Genomic DNA, 21910 nt, shown 5'->3' on the forward strand with positions numbered 1-21910 from the left:
GGATCACTTACCATCATTTGCAATTATAAAACAATCACACCCAATACATCTAACCAACCCAAAGTTAAAAAGGGATTATAATAATTTGGATCCAACAACATATCTTCATGATGTGCACTGCATAAAAAACAACATTTTAGACGATGAAACATATGTACACACATATATGTGTGCTTACAACTGAGATCTAGCCCTTCTGAAGCTGCTTTTGACCAACGATAACGGCTTACGTATAACGAAAAGCCATTGCAGACTCACCGAATCTGTCGATCAATGATGATTCATTGTATTATGATATGATACTGGCGATCCCCTTAATTATGAAGTTGCTTGTACTAACAGATTGAGCAAGCATTGGCGTATGGTTGTTTCTCGACTCATTCCCTTCTGAGCCTGCATAGCTCAGTTGGTAGAGCGACGGTCCCGGCTTGACCGGAGGTCGTGAGTTCGAACCTCACTGCAGGCTAGTTGTTTTTCTAGTCTGCTCTGCTTGCATCATTGATCGACAGATTCGGTGAGTCTGCAATGGATTTTAGACGATCTACCAATATATAAAAAATTTGAAATACTCATAACCAGTTTGCAACAAATAATTAATCACCATGCTCCCTACAAAAAATCAACCGGACGACCCAAAATCTTACAAACAAACCAATGGCTAACTAGAGGGATTTTAAAATCAATTAAAAAGAAAAACAAATTATACATGCAATGTATGCAAGCTGGCAATATAAGTGAGAAAGACAAAAAAACTTAAAACTATTATAAGAGCTGCAAAGCAAAATTAATACAAAGAAATATTTGTTGCAAATCAAAATAGTGTAAAAAAAACATGGCAACTTATTAATAAAATTGTCACACACAAAACAAGCGCACAAAAGCAAATAGATCAGTTAGTTCAACATGGTATTACAATAACAAACCCAACACACATAGCAGATGTTTTTAACTCATACTTTTCAAACATAGGTAAAAACATAGCTTTAAAAATTGTTCCCTTTGATAAATCACCACTATCATATCTTAAACATGGTAGTTCGAACTCATTCACCTTTTATGACATAGACGAAATTGAAGTCTACAATACCATTCAAGAGTTAAATCCAAAAAAAGCAACAGGTCCACATGACCTTCCCATTTATTTAATCAAGTTAGCTGCTCCTTCCCTTATTCCAATATTGTGCACATTCTTCAATGAATCAATTTCATCAAGCACTTTCCCAGATTGTTTGAAAATTGCTAAAGTAATTCCTCTTTTTAAGGCAGGAAATTCTAAAGAAGTTAGTAATTATATACCAATATCCTTATTGCCTGTATTTTCAAAAATATTATACTAACAAGATTTCAAAATGGCTTTCGACAATTCCATTCTACAAATTTGGCCATTGCAGAAATCCATGACAGGCTGGTTTTTCTATTGGATCAAAAACTTACAACTTGTGCTATATTTTTAGACTTAGCCAAAGGATTTGATACTGTTAACCATAAAATACTTTTACAAAAATTGCAACATTATGGATTTCGGGGGCACATATTAAAATTTTTTCAAAGTTATTTAACAAACAGAAAACAAGCTCCATACATCTCAGGGCAGCAATCAAGTTACAGTGACATTACATGTGGGGTTCCGCAAGGCTCCAACCTTGGCCCTTTATTATTTTTGATATACATCAATGATCTGCCAGCTGCATAAAGGTTTGAAACTCGTCTATTTGAAGATGATACTTGTCTGTGGATGTTTGACCACAATTTTGCAAAACTCCAGCTGTCTATCAATAAAGAAATAAAAAAGTCAACCCTCAATTGAGGATGAGAGCAAATCAATTTGTCTTAACCTTAAAAAAAACAAACATATGGTATTTTCAAACAACAAAATTGCTTCAAGAACACAATTAAACATAACAATAATTGGGACTGACCTTGAACAAACTAAATCCATTAAATATCTTGGCGTTATCCTTGATGAAAAAGTGTCTTGGGTTCCTCATTTAAAATCCCTCAGTGGCAAACTCGTCAAAGCAGCAGCAGTACTTGCCAAATTAAAGCACTATGTAAATTCAGACATACTTAGAAATAAAATATAAGAACAAATTTACAGCAGATAGTCGTGCTACAAAGCTACAAAACAGAATCATAAAAATAATAACCAATAGCCCTTACCAGTGTTCAACAAATAAATTATACAACCAAACAAACATCTTAAGAATACATGAAATGCATGATATGGAACTGGCAAAATTTATGCACCAATTTAAAAGTAAAAAGTTACCTAGGGTCTTTGATGACTTTTTCATTCGTCTGACAGAAGTCCACAAATATGGTACAAGAAAAGCCCTTAAGCAAAACTACTATGTTCCTCGCATCTCCACAACACGTGGCCAACAATCTTTAAGATACAAATGTGTACAAGTATGGGATAGTATACCGCATACAATTGCAACCAAAAGTATGTTTGTTTTTAAACGTGAATTGAAACTTACATACCTGGACAACTACTGAACATCACATGTAAATTGCTAAACCAGCATCCAGTTGTTGTTGTTTTTGTTTTGTTTTACCTGACACCATGTGGTCCCTTGTTTTTTCTCCGCAGGGTGTTTTGCCTTTGTTGTATCTCAAATCTCCATTTGATTGCAACCGTGTTCCATGTGATTAATAATTCAATTACTGTCCAGTGGTCGCCGTAGGGCGATATTCCATGCATGGGTATTTCGGTAATTTCACGCCTCGTTTATACTGATGTTTTTTTTTTTCAGTTTATGACATGTATGTATTATTTATTGCTATGTGCGTAGCTGTGTTTTATTTACTTAGTTTTTTGCAAAAGTCTTAATTGTGTTGATACGATTATTTCCTCGTAACTTTTTTTTCTTCGCCAATTCAAACTTATATATTGCTAAAATTGAAAGGGTCGGTATCTTTGTATAACCACTTGTGGTTCAAGGCTGATCCTTCCCCAAATCCGGTAACGTTATTTACTTTTCTATTTGCATGTGTATTGTATTAAGCGTGGATGGGGAGAAAAATAAAACTTGAAAACTTGAAACTTGACTGTAAAAAAACAATTGAGATTAAATTACTCTTTGTACACAGTTTTTTGTACAATGTAAAAAAATATGTAACTCAATAAGCAATGTTGCGTGCTACCAAACTGGATCCAACGTAAAAATATTCCTGTTTGAAGATGAAAATTGATTTCTGTTAAAACTGCCACAATGACGAAGTATTTACCAGTTTAATTCTGGTAAAGGACTATTGGCATTCTTCCAGGGATGTAAACCAATTACAACTGCAATAAACGCAATGGTTTGCGAAATCTATTCAAATTTTGCATAGTTATACAGAATAAAACAATTCAATATGACGTGGGCTATTTATTACTATTGCATATTACGTTGTAGGTAAATATAACTTTTGTAACATGTGATGTGTGTTTATATTGTGACAATTTAACATGCAACCAAAGTAAAGTATGTGTGTTGTTTTTGTAATGGTTGTAGCAACAATTGTAAAGACTTGTGTGATATTTAAGCAAAAAAGTAATTCTGGCACTAAACTGCATCATACATAAAAAAAATTACCTCTGAAAATAAAAATTGTTTACCCATGACAATTTTGGGACGCACTCACTTAAGATGCTCGCTGATTTATCCAGCTTTCTCTCATAAAAAGAGACTAATTTTGTTCTGTCTGGGAGCATTTAACTTTCTTTGTATTTTACCCATCGCCTGGCTTCTCGCTTGAGAGAGAGTAGTGTGAGTGACGTTGCTCTGTTTGTCTCTTGAAAAGAAACCACCTACAACAAAAAACGCGACCTTTTTTTTGAGAATTCATTGTGTTGTATTGAACTTATTTATTTAGGCAAAATTGGTATTTTATGTATTTTGGTTTGTCTCTTTACGCATTACGATTTCTGTAAAATTACTATTTTGAACCTATTGTCAGGATTGTTTGTGAATGAATTTTTTTTGTGTTATGACAGCTTAAATGCATATTGTAATTCCTCCCAAATTTAGTAGTAGTAATAATAGTATACTTGATTTCTTTATTCTAAATTCTTGAAATCCTGGTTTGCAACTTTTCACAAAGGGCCAGATAACTGTAAAGACTGAGTGTTGCAAGCCGCATATAAAATTTTTTGATACCTTTAGATAAAAGGTTGTTTAATATCTCAGAGCTAACCTCACAAAGGTATGAGCTAAGGGCTTAAAAACACTGGATGTTCCTGAGCAAACTGATGTGCAAATATGTTGCTGAACTGCAGTCTAATTTGCGATTGTCACTTTAACCCAAAAAAAGCAACAAAAATGCTTTTATTTGGGTTAAAGTGACATAAATTTTAATTGAAAGGTGAAAAGGCCTACATATTGCTCCATATAATGGCATTTATATTTTAATATATACTCTGTAGACACATGGCACCGTTTAGCTGAATGCAATCCTAGGAACATACAAAAACATTGTAAAAATATAGTTTGGGAGGGGCATTTTTTCCTAGTGGACTTCAAAAAATGCTTGGGTATTTTTTCCGTCGCCCTTGGTTGCCAAGCAGCTGAGTGTTTCAACTATTGTGATAGCTTATTTCTTATGGTTGCTGGCAATATCTTGATACCTATAACTTAAAGTTTGTATAATATGAGTTTCAGAGTGTAATTTCTGTTTGTTTCGACATTCTGTAAGGCATGTTTTAATGTCACAAAATAACGTTGTAGTTGAGGTATAAGAGCCCCTGAGCATGTCCTCAGAAAATTCTTGCGAAACTCATTTTTAATAACTGATCATGTATTGACATTTTGAAATGTTGATATGTTGTTAAACAGAGATTCAAAAGCTTGAATTTATCCCATTTTTGTTTTCAAATTGTACCTAATAGGTGCATGACTTTGTATGCATTGTATTTTGGGGTGCGAGACAATACTCTCTCGCAGTTAATAATTTAACTTTATTTTCCTCAATATTGTAGATTCTTGTCAAATCCAAATTTGTTTTTACAACATTCTAAACATTTGACCATTTTTATTCACAGAATTGGAAAAAGATTGCTTTTAATGGCCTTCATCTGCTCTTCGTATTATCCATAGGTAATTTTATTCATTTTTTTGTAGAATTTTATAATTGGGTGTTATTCTAAAGTTTATTTTTTAGCGATTGTTGATCTTGGTTTTTCTTTATATCGTCGTTTTGTGGTAGCAAATGAGACTCCACAGGTTTCACTTGCGGCGCACTTTGCTGGTGGATTAGCTGGCATTTCAATCGGATACGTAGTGTTCAGTAATTTCAATAAAAGTTTAGTTAATGATTCCAAATGGTGGGTTTGTTTAATAGCTTATTGTGTATTTTGTGGTTTTGCAACGTTTTGGAATCTATTTTTAACTCCCGTTGGTTATTAAAATTCTACTGTTTAGTGGTTCTTAAAAAGGGGGGCGAGAAATTGATAAACTCTGTATAAATTATGACTAAACATCAGGGCGAAGTGATATTTCTCTGCGACTAATCCTCGAATTAAAGATTTGGTATTCAAAAAACAGTTACATCCTTGGCATTAATGCAACTGACCTGGAAATAAACCGCTGTTCTGCTTCATGTTTTTTTATTTTGAAACAAGGTGGGCGCAAGTTTTGTTAAATTGTAAAGGGGGCGTGTCTCAAAAATTTTAAGAACCACTGCAGTAGAAGATTGTTATAGTTTTCTTTTTTCCTCTTTTGTATAAACGGACAGAATTCGAAATTGTTTTATTCAACATGGATTCTCTTTCTGTTGTCTTAATTTTTGTAATGCATTGGACTATTTTTGTTTTAAACGGCCATTGGAAAACGTTGTATTTCTGTGTTGCGTTAAATAGCTTTACGTTTTTATTACTTTATTAACGCGAACCCGTGGCGCATCTTTTAGCTATTTGCCCTTTGCTAAAATCAAATCTGTGGACCCCTTTCTGAACCAATTATGCATATAAAAAATGTCTTTATGATTCTCCATACATTTATTGGCGTAAACCAAATTTAAGAAGTGTTTCAGCACTACTCGTGCGTATTGTCAAGGATTTTTGTTTGGGTGAGGGAATCAAAAAAAGTTTTAGTTATGACGCCACAAATGACCAGTATTGTAAACAAGTCATTTAAGTCCAAGCCGACTCATTTGTAAAACAACACAAGTCTAAATCAAATTAAACTTTAAACAATTAAATTGATAAGCTCATCTGATTACTATGAGCAATAACTCAAATAAAAAAACAAACGCAACATATAGCAAGCAAATTTACGATAAAAATAATGCATAATGAAAACACTTCATTTCAACCCAAATCCTCAAAAAGACGTAACTTGCATTTTTGTAGAAAGTGGCAAAACTAACTTGAATTTCGTTAGATAGTGGACTGGAGTCCGGGCTGCCACTCTAAATTTTCATTTTTCCCTACCACACATGCAAGTTTTACCCTACGTTTTCCCTACGCTATGGCGGGTTGATCTAGGGCAGAGGCGTGCAACATAGGGGAGAGGTGGGACCAATGCACCACATTTCTTAGAACGAAAGTTTTTTTTAAATTTCTACAATATGTACAGCATACAAACGTAACTAAATGGCTTGATTGTTTTTTAATTGATTATATTATTTGTGAAAGGTGTAGCAAGGGACCAATGCACCATATTGAGACAATGGCTTCAAGGGTCAAGCGATCAAGAATTAAAACGTTTACAATGTTAGAGGCAGCAGTGGCGTAGCCAGGCAAAATTTTAGGGCCTCATGTCGTAATGTTCTGAATATGTAAGTTCGAAATTTGGGGGCATGGCCTCCTGATTACGCCCATGATTCAGACCCGTATTTTTTATATCAGTCATTTGGGTAGACACAGCTCAACATTGACAGCCATGTTTGAAACTGAATTGGTGTTATGTTACGAAAGATCACAAAAATTAAGCAATATTGTAATGCGATAAATCGATAGAAAATTTCAGGATACCAGAAAGGCGCTTGGTCTGGGCTACAGGTGAAGGTGGCAGCATCACACACACTAAGTCTTCATATTCAGGATACACAAAGCCACTTTAAACCTTTTCTGACCTTTTAAGAAACTTTACCTCATAGTAATTGTCAAAATCAGGTCCATATACTACTTGTGCTATAAAATTCTTAAATTTTTCTTGAGATGACTATACTCGTGCGACCACAAATGCTCCATCTTCGACCGTACTCGGAACAGTGCTGGTCGTTTCCGGGTCTGCTGAATTTTGTTCATCCTTAATATCAAAGAACGTCTCTGAATCATCACTGTTGAACTGACATTGAAAATTAACATCACTATTAGAGCGTCATGGATAACTTTTTAATTGTTTCAGCACTTTTTTCTCCACTACGCACTTTGGATACGTATCTTCGTAAGGTCAAGTAACTGACTCCACGATTTCTTTCTACTTTACGTAATGGTGTCCCATTTTCCAGAACATCTTTAACAGCACATTTTAGTTGGTAGTCCGAAAACTGCCCCTTTATACCTAAGGTTATATTTCTTAAATGTCGGCATTTTTTCTATAAAATACCCATATTCACAATGGTTAAGAATAAATACTAACCAGACGGACCATTGCACCAATGGTGCATTGGTCCCGGGGAGTAGTGGTGCATAGGTCCCATCACCGCCATATTTTACTTTTTGTCATAGAAAATCCAAACCTACCTTGTCTTGTTTAAACAACCACTTTCATAACTTAAAGTAAGCTTATGACATACTTGTTACTAAACTAAAACTTTCTAAAAAGTAAACACTATGAGATAGCGCGACTTAAAGACAGCTGCAAAAATTTAGTTTAGCCTCACAAATTAGAATACTTGTCATTACTATGAATCCTTAAAAGCTAGAGGACAAAAATCACCTGATATACGTTTTGGAAAAATCTCGATTCCATAAATGTGTTGAAATTTTTTTTAAATTGTTTAAGGGGCAAATTGCAGGACTGGTGCATTGGTCCCACTTCTCCCCTACGGCCCGCACAGAATCCGTCAAGTAGCCCATTCATTTTTAATACTTTTCTTATTTTTAATAAGTTATTTTTGTAACGGAATTGTTGGTATTTTTCAATTTGTATTACGTCACACTGACGGAACCTTCATTATTGCGTCAGAGTGTGCATTGTAGTAAAACTGCCTTGTTCTGCTGGTAATGATCTTCCTTTATGGGTGCAGTGTTTTGAATATATATTAATATTTCACGTTTTTTCAATAAAAACTGTAAATGTTGTTCGATTGTCTGGCCCGCAGCACCATCATAACTATACAGTATAGCCCGTTGCGATAAACAGTTGCACGCCCCTGATCTAGGGGCTCTATAACGACTCTATTGACGTAAGTAGGCTAAAAAACAAAATAGGAAGAGGCAATTTGCCTGGCAACCTGTTGCCGTACTTCAAATTTTGAAATTATTTTTTTTAATTTTCTATTTTTAGAAAAATAAGCCGGTCCCCAAAGTTCGAAATTTAAAGTTCGGTAAACGGCTAGTGCCTTCTTCTGCACAATATTAACACTACCGTACTGTAACTGGATCTTCAAAATTACATACGATTCATTGCTAAAGTCGTTTACAGTACGTCGTAAAATTTGCACTACTGTAACGACTTAAGCAATAAATCGTAAGGCAATTTTGCAGATCCGGTTACAGTAGTGCGAAGTTAGGTAAACAGGCGAGCCGGGCAAATAGCCTGTTTCAACAAATAGGAAATAGACAAAAACAGTAAAAATGATGCGGAATGACGGATATTTGCTGCGACATTTTGATAGGAGTAAATTTATACAAAAAAACATGAAGCCCAAAAACAATCTCGGCACGCCAGGTTCGCCCAAGTTGAAACGGGGTTCCAGTTGGGCTGGATTATATTCTCAAATTGCTGTTATGGCGCGTAGTGTTTGGGTGAGGATGTGTTAAATTTTAATATTGAATAATATTGCTTAACCTAACCGAACCCAAACGCTAACCCAAATAATATTCCTTGTGGTAGGATTTCAGACGGGCGTCACCGTTGCTATTTAAAAAGGGTAAAAACGCATAATATCATTCACCTGTGTGATGCAATTTTAAATAAGTCGTCCTAAAAAATGGAAAATCTTAAATTTAAAACCAATAACAAGTTGCATAATTTAATAGTAGGCCTACTTAGTAAATAACTACATTGCAAGTGTCTGATCCCCATAATTTTCTTTTTTACCAAAACACCCTACTTTTCCCTGCAAAGTACAATTTATCCCGTTGGTATTCCCTACTCCCTACTTTAAGCGAAAATATCCTACCGTAGGGTAATATCCCTACGAGTGGCAGCCTTGACTGGAGTCCACACAGCGGCAGCGGCAGGATAAATAAAACGGTTGAATAACCCCAGTACTGAAACAATTCCTGTAAAATAAAGTTTCGCACGAATCACGAAAATGCTTTTTATATTTTAGGAGTTAAATTTGGCAAAAAATATAGTTTTTAGGGGGGGGGTCATGCCGAAAGTCAAATTTAAGTTTGCCTCTTACATCATTAGGTTAATATAAACAATGATTTTTCATTTTTTTTTTAAATCGCACTTCCGCGCTTATATGACACTACTATATTGTTTCGAATGACTTTCATAGTATAAAACTGTGATTCTTCACCTTTTTTATTGCTTATCTTTTGTAAAATGCCTCGTGCCTTGCGCCCCTTTGATATTAAATAAGTATCATGCCGAAAGTTGTTCTGTTTGTATCGATTACACAGTAAAATAGAAAATGTTTCTAAGCAACACCACATTTTTAAAAATACTACCGATGGAACATAACATGTGGTAGAATATTGCCAACCACGCATTGTTGGTGGATGAGTTATTTGGCACCCCTATGAGTGGTTTGCCGAATATCCACGTTACTTTAATTCCGAAAATGGTTAAAATACAGACTGTCGAGACATTGCTGGACTTGGGCTCGACGAAATCGGCACATTTGGCTGGAGTCGGATTTGGGTTTTAACCGACTCCGTAGCCATGGTTAGAAGTAGCCTAAACTTGTTACATTTGCTGTTTACATACCAGTACCGATTGTTAGATATGAGCAGCATTTCGCCAGGCAAGCTTTTTTTGTCCTACTTGAAGCCATTCAAAACCACTGCGTAAAATGCTGATCTTTCTACTACATCTTCAAAATCGTGCCCTCATTGCCTTTCATTTTTGTTTTTGTTTTGCTTACATTGGATAAAGTTTGTGTTACTGCATTAATAACTCACTCTTGTACTCCGCCAAGTTATTTTTGTATACGTCCTCTGTTTGTATTGAGCTAAACGAATGTCATTATATACGTCGAGACGATTTGTGGACTTCGTTTCATGCACATAAGATAAAAAATTGTCATGCTCCCTATAACAACAATCCAGGATCCGCCTCTGCTCGATTCCCGTACTGCACATACGAACCGAAGCAGCAGGGCAATGGTGTTTGGTGGTTTCTGGATTTGTCACCTCTGACCGGTGTATATAGTTCAGTTGGTATACGGGTCAAGTATGGCAGTGGTCGTGAGTTTAAAGGCTAGATTTTTCTAGCTCGGCTTCGTTAAATATAATTTTTCACCTGAAAGTAAGAACCGACAGTCCGACATACTCCACAACAAACATTTGTTGGTATTTATTCCTGGTTATTTGCGATACATTAAACACTCAAACAGTCAGAGAAAAACATTGCGAAGCGAGTTCCCAAACTTATATGCACTGTCGCCCCCCCCCTCTTTGACGTCATAAAATATTAATCTTGAAATCACTTGTTGTTTCTAGCTAAGTCGTGCGCACAAATAGGCTATGTAGCCAAAATTCAATTAAATGACTATTATATAGATTTCCTTATAACCGAAAATAGTTTTAGCGAACCGAAGCTAAAAAAAATCTATTCACGTAGTAAAAATGGCAATAATTTCAATTCAGACAATAATACATCTCAGACCAGTGCTCCCAATAAGGGGGCGATATCGCCCACTTTGAGAACCACTGGACTGATAAACCCTTTCCCGAAATAAAGATGGCGTGTTATTAATACCATCGCTACCAACTGGATATATATTTTATGTACAGTACACACATTTTACTCAAGAATCAGTTAATTAGTTTTTCTGTTACGAATGAAAATAATTAAAGTGTCTATTTGTCTATTACATTGAAACCATTTAAAACTGCAAATTAAAAAATGTAGTGTTTGTTTAGCTTTTTATTCCGTTTACTTGTTTATGAAAAACTGTTGTTTTAAATCAGTACTCGTTTTTGTTTGCGCCTTCTGTGTTTTCTTCTGGCACAAAAGATGCAGCACAGGAGCGCAAGGCCTATAACACATAGAAGAGCCAAAATGACAGCTAAAGCGACGGAAACTTGGTCAACAGATTGAAATAAATCTGAAACGAAAACATGTTTTGCACTTAGTAATGGCATTATTAGATTAATGTTTTATACGAGCAGTATAAGAAAAGACAACGACCTAGTAAGATACGGTAATAGGTCAGGGGTCACCAAACGACCCGTGGGCCAGATATGGCTCGCAAAGGACACAATCCCAAACTATATTTTGAAGAACTTCGTTTGACTGTTCGACAATTTATTATACTTAACTACAGTTCTTGTTACATTGCAGTTTATATTTCATTCATTTAACGATAATCAAGTTAATAAAAGTGGACACGAAGTTTTATATCCGGTTCACGATTGGAAGTCCTTTATGTTATTCGGCCCTTAATGGCAGATCTTTCAGTGATCCGGCCCTTAACCAAAAATGTTTGCTGACCCCTGTAATAGGTGACTGATAAGCGTCGCATTTTTGAAACATGTGTTACTACGATTTTACCCGGCGCTTTTAAGCAGGCTGGCAGAATTTTTGTTCGTCTGACGTTAATGAATAATGACGTCATAAAAAAGTGACATTATGATGTCATAGAATAGTGATCGCAAGACGTGAAAAAAAAAAACGAATCAGAAACAGCCAAATACGTCCAGCAAAAGCGACCGCGTGCGTCGTCGACAATCCTGTCTGGCGCCAGCTGCAAAATCACGGTGTGCAATCGTTAACTTCAGGCAAAAAAACAACCAAGACCGTGAAATAGGTGTGATTAATTGTGGTAGAATCACACATAATTCGACTATCAGCAGCGCAGTTTTTAAAGAGCATAATTTTGCGTTAATCATCATTACTTAAAAATGGAGACTTTGATACGCACCGACAGTCGCCATTATACCTCCTTTTAAGAACTGCTTCAGTTAAACAAATATTGATGTTACACCATAGGCGTTGCCAGGGGGGGGTCTGAGGGGCCATGGCCCCCCCAAAAAAAATTTATAAAAAATTATTCTTAATAATTTGTTTTTTTAGCACTTATGAGCAGTACCATAACATTCGATCACAGACATGCCACACCTTCAATTGTCATGCATTGTTACGTCACAAACGATATAGTTAATATTACGTTTGCTATACATTAATGTAGTTTTACTACTTTTAGACAGTTTTTGCTCTTCATGAATTTGGGTATTGCGTTTAACACTCATTCAGTTGCTGCTCGAAAAGGTTTGCTAGCATTGTTTTTGTGTTTGTTACAGGAGTTAATACAATGACAAAAGCTAAACAAAAAAGTCCAAACTTTTTGGCCCCCCACCCCAAAATTTTTAGCGCAGAAAACCGAAATAGCGAGGAACATACTGCGTATAACTCGACGTTTTTTGTAGCGAGAAAAAAAGAAAGAAGGTTTGACTTAGCGTTGTCAATTGTCGAATACACACTTGCTAATCAGTCAACCTAAACAAATAACGAAAAAGAAAAACTTCCAGCGTTTACGTTCGACCAAGCAAAAGACGAAAAACGGCGTTTTGCGCTCGATTTTGGTTTCGCATTAGGTTAGATTAAGACGCGTGACCCAATTACTTAAAAAGCACGCCGCTTCGAATAGTTTGTTAAGCCATGACAAAAACGAACAAAAAACGATAATATCACTTACAAAAAGGCGGTAAGAACTCCCGCCCCCCTGGATACGCCACTGGGGCAATAGATAATGTATAATATTTTTAACCTTCATAAATAATACATATTACACTTATAAATAATACTAATAATCTGTTGTAAAGCGCGATTTGCCCTTGGGCCACGCCATTCGCGGAATCGCAAAACGTATAACGACGTGGCTGGCGGAGATTATAAGCTGTTAACTACGGCGCTTAATGACGTTTAAATGGAACGAGAAATGGACTGTATTTTAACTGGTTGTCATTTTACCATGTTGAACGTTTCATTCAACAAGGAATATAATTATAATAGATGCGCCGAAGACCAGAAGAAATATTTTTGATATTAAGAAATACATCAACGGGATGGCGAAAGTTCAACATGGGGTGCACTGCACATGGATGCTGTTCTTTCTTTGACACTGTTTGCATAGAATAAGCTGTTTTGAGGGAAATCGTGTGCAAACATGCAACCCAAAACCAGTTTAAATGCACAAAGCACGAATAGCATTTATTTGGTTAAATTATCAGAAAGTTTCAAGGTAAAAGAACTACATGACGGCATGACGCATTAGGCTCATAACAGAGATTCGTATATTATATATACTATTTATAGAGTCCTCGAAATATTGACATTTATAGTCCAATCCAATTAAATAGAAAATGTTTTGTGAGGTCATGAGTAACACAGCACAATTTGTCATAGCATATATTGGACCTTAAGGATGAATAAATTGCACAGAAACACAAACATAGCTAAACTGGTACAACTTAAGCCATTGCAGACTCATCGAATCTGTCGACCAATGATGCAAGCAGGACAGGCTAGAAAAACAACTAGACTGCAGTGAGGTTCGAACTCACGACCTCCGATCATGCTGGGACCGTCGCTCTATCAAATGAGCTACACAGGCTCAGAGACGAGCAAGTCGAGAATCAACCATACGCCAATGCTTGTATTCTACAGTACCATACCATTGTTCAATGAAACATGCACACACATGTGTTAACAACTGTGATCTAGCTCTTCTGAGGCTGCTTTTTGACCAACAATTACGGCTTACGTATCATTAGTACACCGAAAGCCATTACAGACTCACCGAATCTGTCGATAATGTAAGCAGGACAGGCTACAAAAACAACTTGCCTGCAGTAAGGTTCGACCAACGATTACGGCTTACGTATCATTTAGCTAAACTGGCTTATAGTTCGCGTAGACATAAATATAGTTTAGGCCTTTGGTGGAAAAGCATGGCCTGGTACCTCCTTGATATGCCCATGCGAATATCATACCGCTATTTCTGGGGTCGAAAATTACCTTCCTTCACCTATACAGATACAAAAGGGTATTTAAATTTAGCCGAGGTATAAATTTTCTGTTAAGTTTTTTTTGTAAAGACCATGCACAAATATTTTGTTCAGTCTTTCCAACCCCGTTGCTTGCTGCGCGACGCAACAAGCACAGAAAGACCGCGACACTGCAGCAATAAAGCGTCTGGAACTACACAGTTGCTCGCATGTACCGATCACAGGACAGAGAGCCGCTGTTATTTTTCCAAAGGCACATAAACTACCTCCATTCGTCCAATAAAAGTTAATTGCAAGTTGTAACATAAGTTTTCGATTTTCATTACGGGATAAGTGCCGAAAACACCGCCAAATAAGTCCCTTGAAATACATAATGTCTAAAAGGACGTAATGACGTCATCCATATTACGTATGGACTACAAAAATAAAAATGCATATAGAAAATTGAGATTAGTCACATATTAAATAATAAGCGTAAAAATATACTGTTAAATCATATGGATTACTCAAGTTATGACGTAATTAATCAACAAAACATTGCTATAAATGAAAAAAATTGCAACTAAACGTAGAAACGTAGGAGTGGTTCAATATGCTAGATAAAGTCTTGCACAAAACATTAATCTGTAACTTAATACTACAACACATATAGCAAGCTAACCGTTATAAATCAACCCAAAAATTATATTGGAAATTGCAATCATGTGATGCTTTGGCATTTTTTCACCTAGAGTTTCTGGCCTGTGTTTTATCCACCCCATCCGTCAGAAATCAGTGCAGTTCTAAGCAAAAAGGTCTACGACAATCAGTGCATCCAAAGGATCAAAAAGTCCGACTTTTAGGTCTTGGACAATGCACTAATTTGCATTAACAAATGTGCATAAGAAGATTAAGTTAAACAATACTTGACCCAACCAAACCCAAACGCTAACCAGCGCCCTAACCCAAATAATGTGCGATAATTTAATAATTATAACGCTTCAGGCCCCAATACCTCAATTTGTGACGTAATAATCTTAAATACAATGGACGAGAAACCATCTTATGCCCATCCGAGTTTGGGCTTTTTTCCCCAGCATTTAAAGAAATATTAAAATAACGCACATTATTTCTGCCATTGGATGCCCTGATTGTCGTAGACCTTTTTGCTTAGAAATGCACTGATTTCTAACGGATCGGGTGGTTTTATCCCATCTTCTGTTTTTTGCCCTCGCTAATAAACATCTTCAATCGTCAAATAAGCATTCCATATTGCAATAAATTAATTTTTAATTCGTATCAATGTATTTTATGTTTATTTGATTGTTTATAGTTCTCAAAAAAATGCCCCACCCCCTCAACATGCTTATCTAACTCAAAAAAACACCTAATTCACCCAAACTACAAATACATTGCAAAATTAATTAAACTTTCCACAGAAAAATATACACTTCCAACCCCTGATGTTTACCCTAAATTATAGTCTCACATTATACCATGTTTTTAATATTTAAATATTTCTTTGTAGTGACGTAAACACCCTAACACCTGGCAAAACTCCTAAACCACCAATCTACATAGCTTCAAACTAAAAAAACAATGAAAAAAATAGCCCTACTTTACAAACAACCAATTTATGATGTTACCTTGTTTTATTTTTCAATGAAACAGCTAATAGTACTAAACAATCTCAACGTAATGAAAATATCTATAATGTTTACTTTCTATATGTTGTCATGGAGACTTTTCTAGGGGGTAGTTTTGTCATGTTTTTGTCAGTGGTTATATAAGGGGTGATATGCCAGTGGGTCCTTACAAATCGGTGTTATTGTTAAATATGTTTAATACTAGGATTGCCTGTTCAGGATATTGCATATTTTACTTTTCTTTTACTTGTTTCTGCCATAAAAACAGGTGTTGGCTGAAAATAACCCTCACCTTACCATGAAGGGGGATAATACCTTACACCTCAGGAAAATAAATGTAAGCCACCTTGATTTCAAATTTCAATTTATGCCTACTATACAAAAAAAATTAGGTTTATTTTAATTTTTTGCTGCTCCCCCTATATTTTATTAAACCCCTGTAATTTATTTTTATTTTCAGAAGAGGTGTTGTTTTTTTTGATATTTTTTATGTCCAAAAAATCATTTCCAGAATATATCTTGTTAGTTTTTATTTTTTATGGTTGTTTTATAGGTGTAAACACCCTAATAATCATAGGGGGGTGATTACATTTAGGTATTTCTAGAGAGACAAGAATGTCATTAAACATCTGTTATTGGTCACTTCGCGCCATGCGGGTCAGTGGTTCGCCTTCCCTGTACTAAATCAGGAGTGTGCAACTTTCAATACAGATGGGCCAATTATGTGTACCTAAGTCAGGCCCCAAGCGATAAATGTGTATGCAAAATTAGACCGATAGCCAAATGCATTACTCATCCACCAAAGTCACCTTAAAAGTGCTGGCAAACTAAAGTCAAATTTTGGGTATTTATTAGTTAATACAGATAAATGAATTTTACAGCTATGGTAGTTACTAAAGCCATAGACTGAAAAAATTTAAAAATTAGTGCTGTTGTTCTTTTTTTTAAGTTAGACATAAAGGTACTCTCTTCAGGGTTAGTATTTTTCGAGTGCATGACACCCAATGGGTTGTTGTATCAGATCAAATGGTCTAAACTTGTATCAAACTATGCTAAGCACCACAGACTAAAGGCCAATTATTGCATAAACCGCTAACAATACATGCTTGCGGACAACAAAACAATTAAACAAGCATAATGCATGTGGTAAAACTATTTGTTTGGTAGCATGAAAATTCGCAGATGATGTGCCAACATTTTTGGCGAGAGCAAATTTTCATTAAAGGCTAATCCTATTCTTGCCTCAGGTTGCACATATTATGATAGTAGTCTGTATTGAATCGTAAAAAAATTTGTGTGAAAAATATATTTAGCTGGTGGGAAAGGTTTATGGCGGGACTGATGAACACTATTTGTGAGTTTTTTTACAGGGGCTAAGAAGTTTGTTAAATATCGATTTGGTAAGATCACTTGCATTTTAGGTCCTGTAAATTACCCACCAAAAAAATCCATAACAAATTATGGCATGTTCTAGTTGATAATAGGCTTGCCTAATTGTCATAGCTTCAAGTTATCAACTTATCAACATTTTTTTTACTGTACTATTAAACAAATTAATTAAATATACAATTTTTGTTTCGAATTTTTTATTGTTGGCTAACTTTAAGCTCTTCTAGGTGGCCTGTGAACTTATTAGCGAGATATTTGAATTTTAGTTTGTGGAAAAAGGCTTCAACCTGTTTGACCATACTATCTAGAGATCCAAAAGAGAAAATCCAGGACTGTCTTTTTTCCTTTTCAATGTAAAACAAGGTTTTTGAAAAGTAAAAACGCTTAGGGACGAATGCATCAATATGAATCACATCAAAGTAAGATTAACTGATTCTAGTTTGATCGTTTGAGGCACTTGGTATGCACCAAACTAAGATCACTTGAGCCGCGTTTAATCTGATCAAAATAAATTATAGAATGGAGATTTTGGAACTTTCCCGGTTTAAATTTTGTTCTTACACCTTGTCAGGTAGGAAATGTTGAAGCAAATATGCCCGATCAACCAACTTTACTGACTTTTAAAAATTACTTGTCCAACTAATGGACAATTACAAAAGTTTTATAAAATGCAATAAAACAGACTGTGTAACATCTGCTGCAAAAATAAGGCTTGGAAAAAGTTTGTCAGAGCTTTAATGCTAAATCGACAAATGACCCACAGAATATAAGGCAGCTCCCCATTCTCTGCAAGAACTTCAAAACAAGGGCTAAAAAGAAACAGCCTACGTTTGAAAAGAGCATTTTTAAACAGGTGGAGGCCCGCCACTTGCTGAATATAATTCACCTGCATAAAGTTGAAGGTATAAAAGATATTTTATATTAAAAAGCAACTTCAACAAAACACATCCTTATACTATTTGTTGTGTTAAAATTAATGCATCTTGTGGATGGATGTTTAAAGTAGAATCCCAGGGGATTCTAGAACTTAAGGTTTCAAATCTAGTATAACGAATCCAGAATAGCAAATCCTAGTATATTTTTATAAAATTATTTAACCTCGGTTTTGTTTTGGGAGGGGAATAATCTTATTATATCCTACAGGGCAGTCACAGCAATAAATCGCAAAACAGTTTGCTTACATGTGTATATTGTAATAAAAAATAATCTCCCAAATGTTTAACATTCTTGTGTAAACTGTAATACATGTTCAAGTTGTTGCCAAAACTTAATATTTTGCCAATATAGTGAGTACAATGCACTACTATACTATGAACTCTTCAGCAATTCGGTCCTGTTTTTTAAAACATTGTTGCGATTCAGTTCTACTTTTTTCATCAGACATTGTTGACCGAAGCTACGCTTGATTCATTAATTGAAAAGTGTAATGGTGACAAACATGACTGGATGACTGAAGCAAAGCCACATAAACACACATGTTAGACTGGCGGTTGCTTTTTTTTGAAGTTTCTTTTTTCAAATATTACACGGCGTCCCCCGAGACAACTCCTTGCGACCCCCTTGAGGTTGGGAACTCTGTGTTATGCAGTCAAATACTGTACTGCAAAGAATACAACATTACTATTGCTATAACCGATTCTTGACAATTACGCTGTACAAAACCTCGCTGAATATTGGCCTAACGTTGACCTTAAGTAACCCTGTAGGGCATTCTGTCCAAGGCCAACACGTTTTTAAGGAAATGGCGAACTCTGCACCTGGCATTACATATTAGGTGCTCGCCTAATAACACTTGATTAACACATAATTATTAGGCGATTATCACGAGAAGTGAAGTTATTGGTCGCCCAAAAAAGCACTGGCACTCTACTACAAGGCTATTTAAAGCAAGTACTATAAATGTGTCCCCGCAGCGACAGGCCTTTATCTAAACTTGCCACTCGTATATACAATTAAGGAAATTAAGCGAATGATTTACAGCGTCTAGTGCTGGAACATCAATAACCATTTTATCCATAGATCAAGGTATGGACTACATTAAAAATTTTAGTTTACGTAATATTTTAGCAATACAGATTTTCAGTGAGCTTTTAGGTTTTTATTTTATAAGAAAATAATCAGCTTTGTTAAAAAGTACATAATTTGTCAACGTTTAGTCATTTGATCCTTGATTTAAACCTGCATGACAGGTGTAACTTTCGGGTCAAATACGCAAGTTTGATCATGGTTTGATTGGGGATTAGGCTTGCTATATACCAAAATAAAAATGATCCTAGTTTGATCGCTTACTCAGCAATATTTGATCTGATCAGGCTTTGACCCGGGTTGGTGCATTTTGACCCTTAGATTCAGTAAGGAATGCTATACCTCAGGACACTTCAATGCCTGTTCCACTTCTTTCTAAAGTAGGCATTTTTACTGGTGAAAACAACTTTATAGATCCCTGGCCAAATACAAACCAGAAAAATCAAAACAATTCCGTTTTTCCCGAAAACTTTAAACGATCTTATAAAAAAATTATCTATAACTACTTGTAAAGTCATTCCCACAAAGTGAAACTTGGACCAGACAACATCATAAACTTTACAAGGACATTTCTCTCCTGTCATAATAATAATTTAGACTTAAAGTATGGGTCTGTAAAATAATTGTATTAACTGGAGTGGCTCACTGTTGCTCTACAACATCTTGCCTGAGCAAAGCAAAACTATGAGAATGCATGTGGGCCTAAAAATTAGTGAAGAGCCCACATTACAAAAAATCATTTTTGGTCAACTCAAGATTTTATGCACCGCGGTAATTAAAGTGGTTGTGATAATTTTTTATTATGTAATATCATATATAAATCATATTCATTTTCATATTTCTAACAAAATATAAAATTCTGGCAATAGGTGATAAGGAGCAGTTGAGTATGTAGATAGAGCAGTTGAGTATGAAGCACAATTTAACCATATTTTGAAAATATAATACCGATGCTGCTCTTTTACTGACAGAGATTTGAAATTACCACATGGCGTAGGATATCCACATAATTGCTCAAATTGTAAACACATTAAATATTTTTCATTAACAAGTGTTAAGCCTCTTTTTTGCTGTGAGAAAAATAAGAGCCCAATAGAGACTGTGTCAAATGTAAATAATTAAGTGAACAGGTAAATAATAGTATTTTGTTCTACCTATTCTAAAGCAGATTTAGTTTATGGCAATCAAATAAATGTTATTATGTTGGGTACCCGAAGCAATCAAAATAAATAAAACTAGACGGGGGGAGGTTGTTGTATATTTTGTCAGGGGGTATATTTTCAGGGCTTGGTGTTTTTATTAAATTTTTGATATTTTATATTTTGTATTGTATATTTAATATTATATATTATATATTTTTTTCCTTGACTTGTTTCTGCAAGCAAAAACAGATATGGGCCGAAAACTTACCCACTTAACTTCTGGCTTTGATGTGAAAGGGGTTCAAATATTGCGTAGTATTTGTGGAATGATCGAAACATATATTGTTATTATCTAATATTAGACTTTTGACATAACTTTTGAACTGTATGTTTTAGGTAAAAATGAAAATATTTCGCTCTGTACATTTATAAAACATTTAGTATGTTCCACTTGTAAGATTGCGGCAAACTTATTTAGTTTTTTAAAACCAAGAACACAGGCTTAACCCGTTAAATAAGTTCTGTTTTGTTAGGACTTGTTTATTACAGGGGCTGAAAAACCAGGTTCGTCGTTAAACCTGTTGGTGCTTAACAAAATTTTCAAGACCACAAAACATTTGTGGCAATATATTTAAAGACTGAATTTGTTTTATAATTGCCCATTATATTCTACCATTGCAAGCGAAAAGTTTTTCAATTTTTCTGTAATTAATTTTTCGTAATTGCAGATAACAGCCGATGGCAGGGAAGATGTTTAGGTTTTGGCTGTAAGTATTGACATACTTGTGTTTGGCGTTTCAAAGCAGAATGTACTCCCTTGAAGGAATTTGTTTCACTGCTCAAACAGTTCTCCTTTGTCGCGTATTAACGCGAGACAGTCGGTATAACCGGTGTCGTTTTAACCAGATCCTTTTTTCAGGAAATATTTCCACCGCTAGGTAGGAGTACAGAGCTAAAAACAATTTTACGATGACGTCATATTTTGTTTCCAATTTCTACCCCTAGCTGAAGGCCCCCAGGTAAATAGACTTCTAAACCTTAAAGGCTCATCTACATATACGCTTCCATCTTGTATGGACATTTGAAGTCTCTCCAAATTATAGTTTTCCTGTAAAACTCTGGAAAAAAAACGGTCTGAAACAAACCAAAAAAACCATAAAAGAATTCGAGCAAAAACAAGATATGTCCCGAAAATAAATTTTCGGCCCATATAATAAGAAAGGTCCATATTGTTACACTTAGAAAGTCTTCAGTAGTAAATTAATATTTTATTGCTACACTTTTTTTGATATAGCAATATGAACTGACTTGTGTTGTGGTGATCTTGCTCCACAAAGTAAGGTCCAAAATGAACAGTCCTGTTCATTCTACCACTTGGTTGAAAATGATCAACACTTCTGCGTTTTCGTTGTAGTCCTTGATCACAAATCTAATGGCACAAAATGAATTCA

At 35.2% G+C, this 21910-nt stretch overlaps 2 protein-coding genes and 1 non-coding gene across 3 annotated transcripts in view; 2 read left to right on the forward strand and 1 right to left on the reverse strand.

Annotated features, from left to right (window-relative positions):
• The window catches only part of LOC146168207 (rhomboid-related protein 2-like), a 33237-nt gene extending 27260 nt beyond the window's left edge, over window positions 1-5977 (forward strand). Inside the window, exons 6-7 of the mRNA XM_083388807.1 lie at window positions 5027-5081; window positions 5146-5977. Coding sequence (XP_083244933.1) covers window positions 5027-5081; window positions 5146-5390 — 300 coding nt within the window. The 3' untranslated portion in view covers window positions 5391-5977. The remainder of the gene's footprint in view (window positions 1-5026; window positions 5082-5145) is intronic.
• Window positions 392-466, forward strand: Trnaa-ggc (transfer RNA alanine (anticodon GGC)). Its single transcript has one exon. It is a non-coding gene; the product is annotated as a tRNA-Ala (tRNA).
• Window positions 5978-10727: 4750 nt separating the features above from the next.
• LOC146168210 (uncharacterized) overlaps window positions 10728-21910 on the reverse strand; it is a 59236-nt gene continuing 48053 nt past the window's right edge. The window contains exons 18-19 of the mRNA XM_083389184.1: window positions 21768-21888; window positions 10728-11376 (exon numbers count right to left, since the gene is read on the reverse strand). Coding sequence (XP_083245310.1) covers window positions 11231-11376; window positions 21768-21888 — 267 coding nt within the window. The 3' untranslated portion in view covers window positions 10728-11230. The remainder of the gene's footprint in view (window positions 11377-21767; window positions 21889-21910) is intronic.

This window comes from Ascidiella aspersa, chromosome 1 (assembly GCF_963924565.1).
Source record: "Ascidiella aspersa chromosome 1, kaAscAspe10.2, whole genome shotgun sequence".
NCBI lineage: Eukaryota > Metazoa > Chordata > Ascidiacea > Phlebobranchia > Ascidiidae > Ascidiella > Ascidiella aspersa.